The sequence below is a fragment of the Leishmania braziliensis genome, chromosome 33 (assembly GCF_000002845.2).
Source record: "Leishmania braziliensis MHOM/BR/75/M2904 complete genome, chromosome 33".
NCBI lineage: Eukaryota > Euglenozoa > Kinetoplastea > Trypanosomatida > Trypanosomatidae > Leishmania > Leishmania braziliensis.
In genome coordinates, this window is record NC_009325.2 from 1,051,967 (window position 1) to 1,062,810 (window position 10,844).

The 10,844-nt window shown below is 58.1% G+C and overlaps 2 protein-coding genes across 2 annotated transcripts; both read left to right on the forward strand.

Annotated features, from left to right (window-relative positions):
• Nucleotides 1-1,144: 1,144 nt before the first annotated feature.
• Nucleotides 1,145-6,082, forward strand: LBRM_33_2720 (conserved hypothetical protein; the record flags this gene model as incomplete). Its single annotated transcript, XM_001567990.2, has 1 exon — nt 1,145-6,082. The coding sequence occupies one exon, from the start codon at nt 1,145-1,147 to the stop codon at nt 6,080-6,082; it is 4,938 nt and encodes a 1,645-aa protein (XP_001568040.1).
• A 670-nt stretch (nt 6,083-6,752) lies between these two features.
• On the forward strand, nt 6,753-9,887 carry LBRM_33_2730 (conserved hypothetical protein; the record flags this gene model as incomplete). The annotated part of the gene is made up of 1 exon (XM_001567991.2): nt 6,753-9,887. One exon carries the CDS (start codon nt 6,753-6,755, stop codon nt 9,885-9,887), a length of 3,135 nt encoding a protein of 1,044 aa, XP_001568041.2.
• Between the last annotated feature and the right edge of the window lie 957 nt (nt 9,888-10,844).

The following is a 10,844-nucleotide window of genomic DNA, read 5'->3' on the forward strand; positions in this document are numbered from 1 at the left end:
ACACACACACACACTCGCTGTTTTCTCTGACTCCCTGTGCGCGCGCGCGTGTGTGTGCCTCTCTGTCATTCTCGCATTTCATGGTGTTTGCATTCATTTACCCTGTTCTCGAGCTCTGTTCTTGTGTCGCTTTGCTTGTTTCTTTCGTTCGTGGTTCTGTCCTCTCCCTGTGGGTGTGCAGAGAAACTGTCAGGGCGGAGGGGTGGAAAGAGGGACGAACTCGTCAGCGAGCAAGGTACAGCAGCCGCACAGCGCACCTCTCTCTGCTTGGAGGACTTATGTACATGAGTCCCTGTCATGGCAAAGCGGCCAAAAAAAAAAAAAGAGCTTAACCATAACGTTTTCGAGGAGCACGACGGGGACGACGGGTGTTTCGGTAGTGGCGGATGTGGTCGCCCCCGCCTCTCCCGTCCTTCTCCTTTCTTTTGCCTGTGTGTATGCCTGTGCCTGTGTGCGCCTATGATTTTGTGCTGTCCTGCGTAATGCACATCTGAAACACCTCTCACAAAGAAGTGGAGCTGCTCTTCACTAGGCTGAATCACTCCGCGTTTGACTCGAGTGCGTTGGCATGACCCCAATCGTGTGTGCCACCGTTTCTCGGTTTACAGCGACGTCCCTAATGGGCTTGGCTATCAAGTGCCTCTCGCGGTGTCTACCAGCCTACACCCACCCGATCTCACTTAGCTTTCCTGTGTTGGCTGCTCTTCTGGAAACACGTGCGAAGTCGAGTGGTGAGCGGCGGTCTTTGGGTTCACAGGACGCGTGGCGCAACCCCTCTCTTTCCTTCTCGTCCTATTTGTGCGTATTGGTAGAGGCAGCGAACTCATCTGCTGCTGCCAATACACACATCCTGCGCACCCTCAACCGCGCCAGATGCGTGAGCCCATTTACTTGAGATACCTGCGCGCTATATTTTCCTTTCTCTCACTTCATGCCAATAAGTAAACGACCCTAAACCCAACCACGCAGACGGAGCCTCAACACATTAGCCAAACAAAACGCGAGTTAACGCTTCTACACAGGGCCTTTCCCTGACAACGCTCTGTCAACCCCACCGCGGGCGCGGCGAGGCCTCACCGTAGTACTGTGCCTGTGCCAGTGGCTGCTGCTGCTCTTTTTTTGTTTTCTCCCCTTTTTTGTTATCATGACTTCACTAGACACCGCCGTCAGCGATGCGGGACCTTTGGTGGAAAGAGCGGTCCGCGCTGAGGCAACACCGTGGTCGACGGAGACATTTCTGGACTTCACGTCTTTCAGGGATGCGTACAGTGCGTGGCACGAATCTGAAGACTTCTTCAACTGGCTTCAATCAAGCAGTTATGCGGTGGCGCTCCTCGCGGCTTCCAATCTGCGCCCTCTTCACTTCACGGCGAGGGAGCGAGGCACAACGCCAACGGCGTCCTCATCTCATGCCGTGGAAGCATCTACTGTGCATCTCGTACTGCGTGCTCCTTGTTGCAACACTACGGTCGTCCTATCGGAAGAGGAGAGGGTTACACTGGCGAAGGTGGGCCGCCTCTTTCCATTCCATGTGGGTTCGAAGGGTGTAGCTACTCAGAGCAAGAACTCGACCGTGATACCAGTGCAGTCTACGCAGCTGGAGCGGCAGCATCAGATCACAGCTGGCTTGCTAGCGCGCGCTCACCGAGATGGCTGCACGTGGCGCGACCGACATGCCCTCGGCGAGCGGGGTGGCGAAACGGACGAGACCACGGTATCATGTGCACGGCAACTCCTGCTAGGGAGCCCGTCACTGTGCATCACTGAGTCGGTAACAGTTCGCGCCTTCTGTGCCGCGGTGACACTTCGCTCACTAGGTTCTGAAGCGGCTACCAATGCCCCAGCTCGGGTACGCTGCTTGCTTCCACGAGGCTCCCCACCGAGCGTGGTGCGGCAGCGGATGGAGGAGACAATGGCTGTTCTGGACCCGGCCTTTTCTGCCGTCCACTGCGAAGCTTCCACTGCTGTGCCAAGGATGCGATACACGGGGAGCAACGTGAATGATCGTATCCTACAGCTCTTTTTCGCCTCAAAGAAGCGCCTTCGGCCAGAGGCAAGCACCGAGGCCGCTTGCGCTGAGACTGATATGAGGGGGAAGGAGGTACTACGCTATATGGCATTGCTGATGTCACTCTACGGGTACACGGTGGTTCCTGCAGATGACGTGCACTCGGCGGACACAGAGAACGCTGGCGGTAACGAGGCGGACTTCCGAGATGAAGAAACCACCGTTGGCGCGGGAAGTCACCAGCCTTCTCCCCAGGAAACATCGCAGTGGAAGAGCCCATCGACGATTCAATCCTCTGCTGATGACACAGAAGTGGGGCGTCACATGCATACAGAGACGGCGACGCAGTCGGAGCTGATATCTGTCGAGGACGCGGCGAAACTTCTTGGATGGCGTGCGCGGTGCCATTTCTGTGCCCACGGCCCTGCCATTGTGGCCGTGCGCGAGAGAGTCACGAGGACCACGACAACCACAATCACCACGGCAAGTACCTTGGAGGGTTCCCACATTGCTAGCTGCGCTGCTAGTTTCTCCACTGCAGAGGCACTTCGTAAAGAACTGCAGTGTGTTGTTGACGAAAAGGGTGATGCCTTGCAGCTTCACGGAGTGGTGGGTGCTTCCGTGGAGTCTGGTAGTGGTGATGGCGGTGACGGTGGGAGCAAAGACGTTCTGGGTGTCGTTGCCGAGGTGGAAGCGCCGCTTCTCAGCGCCAACTGCAGTCAGCAGTACGGCAAGATGAAGGACGAGGCTGTTGTTGCTGCTGCTGCTACTACTACTGAGCTCGAGAACGCTTCGGATGATCAGAGTGACATCGCTAAGAACTACGGTAGCAGACTTGAGAAAGGTGTGTCCTCACAGGAGTACGAGGAGGGAGACTGTGCCGTGAGCGCTACGCTGTCGTCGTCTGTTGACCGAGGTAGCAACGGAGGCGTCGAAGACGACAACGTGTGTGTGAGCAATGAAGTGGGCAGCAGCATCAGCGGCAATGAGGAGACGGCCGGGGAGGAGAATTTAGAGGCTGCTTCCTGCAGTGATGTGGAGGCGCTTGGTGAGCAAAGCACACAAATGTGCAGCGGGGTTGCACTGGTGCAGGCGGAGGCGACTGCACGTGTTGTTGCCGCCGCCGCAGCAGCTGGAACTGCTGCTGCGGCAGCCTCTGGCTTTTGCCGAACAACCGCGGCGACCACAACGACCAAGGTTGTCACAAGAACAACGCACTCTGTCACCACCATCACAATAACCTTCTCTCGGCGCCCAACATTGCAGAGGGACAGTCAGCAGCAGCTACAACATCAACTCAGTAGCACTTCCGGCAAAGGTCACCATGATAGCTGCCCATGGTATCGCCTGTTCCTGACCGACGCCATCGACGCAACAGCCCTTGCGGCACCGGAGCGCTTTATGGACTTCACATGGGTGACAGGTGAAGACGGTGACACAGTACCCGATGAGAGGACGGCGGATCTCCCTAACAGCACCTCCACCTCTATGACGACATCGGGCGACCAAACGAAATGCAACGCACACAAGTCAGAAGGTGGGGTCAGTGTCGATGGTGAGGCGCGGTTTCTCCCACCTCAAGACCCCTCACCCTCAAAGAGAGAGGACCAGACCTGCGAGGACTCGGAAAGGCACTCTTCTCGAGTTATTCTCGTCTTGCGTTTTTTGCTTCCTGAAGTAGAGCGTCTCATTACGACGTGGCGACTTAGCGAGGAGTGGGAGCGCGCGCGACCGGGCGAGTACCTGCGGCACCCCCTGTGGCGAACATGGCTGACCTCAGAGACGCTGCATCCAGTGCACACAGAGAGCGCAGACGGTATCATGGAGCAGTACTTGCGCACCCTTGAGCGGCAGCTGATGCCGTCGCAGATCACGGAAGAGGGGACAGGGGAGGGCAGCAGGAGCTCCGCCGCCGCTTCCGACGGTAAGTGCAGTGACGGCAGCGTGATCAACACAGCAGCGACAAGGGTTATAGAGAAGGCGAAGTGGGACGCGCTGGGAACTTTGGAGGAGCTTGGCGTCACGATGGGCGCTCCCCTCTGCAATGCCAACACAACTTTACTCAGCCGAACGGTGGAGAGTGCCTTGCACTTGGCTAATCGTTCGCTGCACCGCTACTTTGCAAACGACCAAGTGGCGGCTGAGGCGGGCAGTGCAGCGAGGTCTGGTGATGCGCGTACGCTACTGCGTGAGGGACTGCAGTCGCTGTTGCGGTTTTCGGGCATCTCGGCATCCCAAAGCGTCGTTGCCAGCAGCGGAGCGGGACTAAAAAGCACCCTCTCCGCTCCTGACAGCGAAGATGCGCGAGGAAAGGAGGCCTCCGCGGCGGTGCGGGCCTTCCTGAAAACTATGGAGGAGCGTTGCGCAGACGATATCGTACGTGAGAGCAGCTCTAACGCGTCACGCCTTCGACGTGCGCTGCAGCGCGAAGCCATTCCTCATGCGCTGCACGAATTCACAACCACCGTCTATCCGACGTTGCGGTCTCGTGCTGCAGACTGCACCGCCACTACTGATGATTTGGCTTTCCTTGTGAACACCGCCTCTGTCAGCACCAACGCTGATTCATGCCATACCCTCTGCGATCTAGACCGCTCTCGTGTAGCGCAGTACCTGCAGGGCATGCGTAATGCCGCTCAGGAGGAGCAGCTGCAGCTGCAGCGGGAGAGAGAGAAAGCGGTGGAGGCACAGCGGCTTGCTGAGGCAAAGGCTGCCGCGGTAAGCACTGCCGCCGCCGCCGCCACAACTACTACTACGTCTTCTGCACCGGTGGTGCGTGCTCCGGCTACCCGGGCGAGTGCAAGTAAAGGGCCTGCCCGGCAGAAGCAACAGCAACAGTCTCAAGGTGGCAGAGGCCCACACTCCTCGCCGCATCCGTCAACCCTGCCAAGCCAGATGCAGGGCCTACCAATGCACCAGGCACCGGCGCCGAGCCATAGCAATCCCATGGCGCTAGCGCCCCACTCGACACGCACATCAAGCGGCTTGGCCGTCTTGCAGTCAGATGTGCGCCCTACCGTTGGCCCCCCGACGCAGCCGCTCGGATATAATAACCCCCACTGGGGCTTTCCTCAACCCTCTTTACACGGTAATACTGGCGCGTCATCGCCGCCGCAGCCCTCGTTGATGCATCTCCAAGCGCCGGACGTGGTTGGCAACAAAGCCCTTCCTCCTACCCGTGCTCCGTTCGAAGGTCAAGGGGGAGGCAGTGAGCCATGTAACCCGTCGGCCGGTAGCGGCTTCTTTCTTGCATCAAATGTGGTCCCAGGGAGTGGACAGGGGCCTATTTTTCTCGGCAACGACCGCAGTGGGGTAGGGCTGGATGGGTCTGCCTTCGCGGACGATGGCGGTCCACTCTTCTCATCTACGCACCCCTTCGGCTGGCTGCCTTTTCCGTCACGACCCTCGGGAGGGGACGACGCCGGTGTTTTGGCAGCAAACGTGTATGCCCCCACGTCTGGTGGCGCGCTGCCGCGTGGCGGTGCCAGTGGACTTTCTCCGAGCGCCGTCGACTCGGTTTTGGGAAGTTTTGACGGGCGTCACCCCCGCAGTGACGGCGCTGCTACTGCGGAGGTGTCTCGTCTCCCCCATTGGAGCAGCAGCGCCGTGCTGCAGGGACCTCCGACTGGCGATACCGGCGGCGGTGGGGTTCTTGGTCAAAGTGAACTTTCTGTGCTCCGGCGAGATAGTACCGCTAGTGGCAATCGTATTGACAGCAGTAAGTCGGCGTCTACTGTCTTTGGCGCTTCAGCACCGTCGTCCTTTGCCGTGTCGAAGGCGACCGCCCCTGTAATGCCGTCTTTATCGGTGCCACGTAGCGGCCACGCCAACCGTGGCCGTGGTAGCGGCGGTGGCCAACAGAATCAGCAGCTGACGCCAACGCCTTGCCAGCCGTCCTCGCGAGGCAACGCAGTGAACTCCTCTGTTCTTGGCGGAGGTCCAAATGCACACGCGCCACCGTCACGCGGTGGCGCCGGCGGGGGTGGTGGAGGCCGCACTGGGCGAGGCCGCAGCCGCAGTGGCGGTGTTGGTGGTCAACGGCACGGTGGTGGTGGCTTTCGACGAGGTGGCTGAAATCCCTTTTAAACGGACACGGCGCTCAAGAGGGGACTTTCTGCCGCTTCTTCCTCTCCTCTCTCTGCATGTGCATGACGCATGAACCCCACACGAGTACATATATTCTCCGCCGCACTTAAGCACTGGCACGTGCATGGCTGCATCGGTGCGCAGTAGGGCACAAACGTAGAGGCAACTTTTGCCCTCGATTCACAACGGCCTCAACCCACATTAAAGTGACTTGGTGCCTGCATACAGGCGCTGTTCCCCCCCTTTACGACTCCCACTAGTCATGCGCGCCACTGACGTTTCTCGCCACCGCGGCAGCAAGTCCTCTGCCCCCCACAAACATGCTCACTGCCCCAGATGCTTCTTCTGGCAGCGCTCCACTGTAACCCATTTCTGCGTTTAGTACGTGTGTGCGTCCTTTGACCTCGACTTGCTCTTCCAATAAACGCCTGCTGTTTCTCATAATCGTGCTTCCCTCTTTTCTGCCGTGTCCTCGCACGTTCTCTCTCCCATTTCATGTGCAAGCCAGCAAACCGGCGGGCAACGCTTCAATGTTACAGAGTTTACATCAACACAGCTACATACCGGTCCCCCCCCTCCCGTTTCACCTTATACGACTCCTCAAAGCACTAGGTTGGGTAGAACTGGAGAAAGTGAAGGAAACGAGACGCAGAGGAGAATGACACTTGTGCCGCACACGCAGGAACTGCAGCAAGAGGTGGAGACTTTGCAGCAACTGCGCCACGGACTGCACGATGCCTACATCGTCGAACCCAAGGTAGGCCAGGGTATCGTGAAGGACGTCACGGCGGTTGAGGCTCACCGCACCGTGGACGCGCATACGTTGAGCGTGCTCAAGTCACCTAACTACCCCTTCATTCTTTGCGAGGAGGCGCCGCCATCGTACGTTCCGCCGCCAGTGCCGTACAACGTCGAAGGAGAGATCGACTCGCTGAAGCAGCGCGTGCTGCAGGTGCAGGAGGACTTACAATGCTACCAGAAGCATCACGGCCGCGGCGACACACCGCTGTCGGCGTCGCAGGTGCTTGACTTTTTTGCCCATAACAGAACCTACGCCGAGGTGGCTTGGGAGGTATCGTCGCTGAAGTGGTTCTACCGCTGGGTTCTCTCCCACTCGATCAGTCACCTGTGGAACTGCAAGGAGCAGCTCGAGTACGTGCTCACCGAGGATGACAAAGGCTTGCCGCAGACGACGGAGGAGATGGATGCGTGTCTGCAAGCACACCCCTTTGCTGACGCCGTCTCCCTCCTGGACAGCGAACGACAGGCAGTCGTGGCGCAGGAGCGTCGCCGTCTGCGATCAGTTAGCCGTATTTTTCGTGAAAACGTGCCGGCAATTGCGGTGACAGCTGCGACGAGTTGCTACCTCACTTCAGAGGAGAAGTACATGTACCAAGAGTTCTTCAACCAGTCGGAGCACATGATGCTGCTGCTTAACCATACTTTGATGCTTAACAAAGCCAACAGCGCACACACGATGACACTGAAGTCTGGCCCCGACAGCACCAGCTGCGGGTTACTGTCAAACCAGCAGAGTTCAGCCCAGAGCTGCTTGCAGGACAGCGGTGCCCTTTTCCCTCGGAGCGAGTCGGCCGTTAGCGTGATGGATACTGCGAGTCTTACCAAAGAGACTCTCCATGCTGTTTCCGCCGAGCAGGATATGATAAAAGCACTCATGAATACGATCCGCGAGCGTCAGCAGCGTGGCGAGTGCTTTGGCGTGTCAGCAGCCGAGCGCGAGCGCATTCGTGCCGCTCAGATCGCCGTTTACGGTTGTGTGCTGAGCGATATGAGTCTCATGTCGCACCAGATGAATCTCGTTGCCGAATTCATGGAGCACTACGATTCGTGGCTAAAGCTGCGCGGCTACGACACTCACGATCAGTTGATGATTGCGCTGTCGAAGCGCAGTGGTGGTATTGGGTGGCCGATGCTCAGCACTCACGACCAGTACGGTACCGAGGGCAGGCACAGCCACTTTGTGCCACCGACTGAGGAGATGATGCGCTATTACCGCCCGCTAGAGAAGGTGCCGAGTGAATCAGTTGGGTTGAGGAGCAACACCTCCGCCAGAGAGGCTTCAAAACCTTTCGTCCGAAATCTAGGTGCACCAGGATGTGACCTGAACAACAGTGCCGCTTTCCCATCCGTAACCGGCGCTGCAGCGCCTGCGAGGGCTGCGGCGGCAAACACTGTAGGTCAGCACGTGGATCTTTCTTCACCCCCTGGGCCTCTTGCAGCCCGGCAGGTGACGGGCAACGACGTGGCGAACGCCTTTTACGCTCTCCTCATCCACGCCAATGAGGCGGTGTGCAACGGTTCTGCGACCACTGCCGAGAAGGGCGGCGGCGTCGACCGCGCCTGGCTGACAGCATGCGTGCGCTACACTCTCGTCAAGTTACTTCGCCACGATTGGAGCGCTGCAGACGTGGCCAAGGGTATGCTCAGCGCAGAAGAGGCCCTGCTCGCCCTGGTAAATCGCAAGAGGGCTTTCTCTCGCATGAGGTCCACGACTGCGGCACTCTGCGCCGTGGTGCAGGAGGTGGCGAGGCTGTGTTCTATCCGTAATGCGCAACGCTCCTCCAGTGCCGAGGTACCTGTTGCAGTGCACATGCCAGACAGCGTGGACAACGCTAAGATTGTGGCAGACGTGACCAACCCGGTGGAACAGCAGCGGTGGGGTTCTGTGGTGGACGCTATATGGTTCCAGGTGGATCCCTCGGCTGCTTCGAGTGGCGGTCTCCTGTTTCACGCGACCGCTGTGGACGGTGAGGAGACGGGTCCGGTGCCGTGCAACAAACAGAGCGCCGCTCATTTTCTCTACATTGAGTCCATTGGCATGCCGCTTCATGCAGTGACCAGTGGTGTGACCTTCATCACGATGCACTATCGTCTACCTCGCATGTCAGCGGCTGCGGAGACGAGTCGGTGTGAGTCACCCACGCTAGCCACCATGTCTGACGCGCAGCCGGCGCGGGGTGGTAGCTTCTCTCGCTACCACCTCGCGCGTCGTGCTTTGGCAGCGCTGTTTGAAGTAGAGGCGAGGGGCCTTCTCCCCTGCTTTGCGTGCCGCGTGTCCGAGGTGAGCGCTGTGCCTCTTGCCCAGATGGTCTACGTCGCCTTTGACGACGGAAATGCCAGCTCTGTGGTGGACAAGAATCATGTGCCGCACCTGTGCATACTGCCACCTGCGGCAATGGAGCTGAAGCGTATGGATGCTAAGGTGGGGGTGGCGCCGGCGCCAACGCGACCAACGGAAGCTCTTTACGCTGCCTACGCCGAGCCTGTCAGCTTCTGCTCGATCGGGCTTCTTGTAGGCGGTCTGTTGGAGGGTATTGCTGCTCGCACGCCAACTCTGCATGACCTCTACATGACCGCCGAGACGGTTCTGGAGCAGGCAGCGTACGAGATCAAGTGTGGAGCGACACCTAAGGCGTTCGTGAATGCGAGCACGCACCCGACTCCCACTGCGTGTGCGCCAACCAAAACGCGTGCCATGAGTATTCAGCGCGAGTCAGTTATCAACCACAATTCTGTCTTGATTCAGCGCTTTATCTCGCCGTTGCTGCGCCACATGGATGACAGGATCTCCTCTTTGGAGTTCGGCGAGGGGGTAGGCAACGCTTTTGATGGGCCGAACAGTGCGAGTCCCAGCACCCAGGCTTCGGTGTTGACGCTGCGTGGTTCGGCAGTACCAGAGCTGTCCTCCGTGGCTGGCCGCCGGACCGAAATGATCGACTGTGCCGGCACAATATCGCCGTCTCCCTCGGCGGTGCGGCCCAGCCGGCGCTAAGCACATGTGTGTGCTTGCGCGTGTATGCGGACGCGCTTTAAAAAAAAAAATGTACGTCGTCTTCTCTTACTGTACTCAGCACTACTTCTCCTTTGTTTCTCTACTTCATATCGGCGCACCAGATTTTTACGTACGAGTGTGCCTGTCTGTCTTTTTTTTTCTCTCTCTCTCGGTGCGTGCGCGTGTCGAGGGGTGGGATGCTTCCGTCGTGAGCTGTAAAGATGATGGATTGTAATTAGTGTACACCTCGCATGGGTGGAGGTGCTGTCATAGGAGCCAACTGGAAGAGGAGTCGGTAGGGGAGGGGGCAGGTGGATGGAGGGGTCAGAAGCTGAAGGGAGGGTGTGCCACGCAGGGTAGGGAGGGCGGGGCTGGGATGAGGTGAAGCTCAGTTTACTTTCCTCGACCCTACGCTATGCATTCCTGCACACACACACACGTTGCTTCAGTAGCAGCTGCTGATGCCGATTTTTTCTAGTTTCCGTCGCATGTGGCGCAGGCTCTCCTTCGGTCTCCTTTTATTCTTTGGTCTTACGCCCTATGCCGTACTCTCTCCCCTGCTCAGCTCTCCGTCTTGCATCGCATCGTTGTCGTTGTCGATGTTTTGATTGTAGTAGAGTAGTTCATCGCATTTTTCGTCGCTATATAGTCATCGCTGCATTTCTCTTTTGTGTTCGCCTCCCCCCTCCGTCTCTCATCGGGTGAAGGGTCGATTCTTCTCAACTCGCTTGTCGTTCATTTCTCTCTCTTTCCCTCTCTCTCTCTCTCTCTCTCTTTCTCGATGCACTCGACTCCCTTCTTCTCTCCACCGTGACTCGTCCTTATCTTGTTCTGAGGAGAGGTGATTGTACGTGTACATGTATTGCTGCGCCTGTGCTTGTACAGCTTGATTCCTTCTGTTCTCCTTTCCTTTTCTTGTGTTCCCTCTTTTGGTGTCTCTCGCCCCCCCCCCCCCAA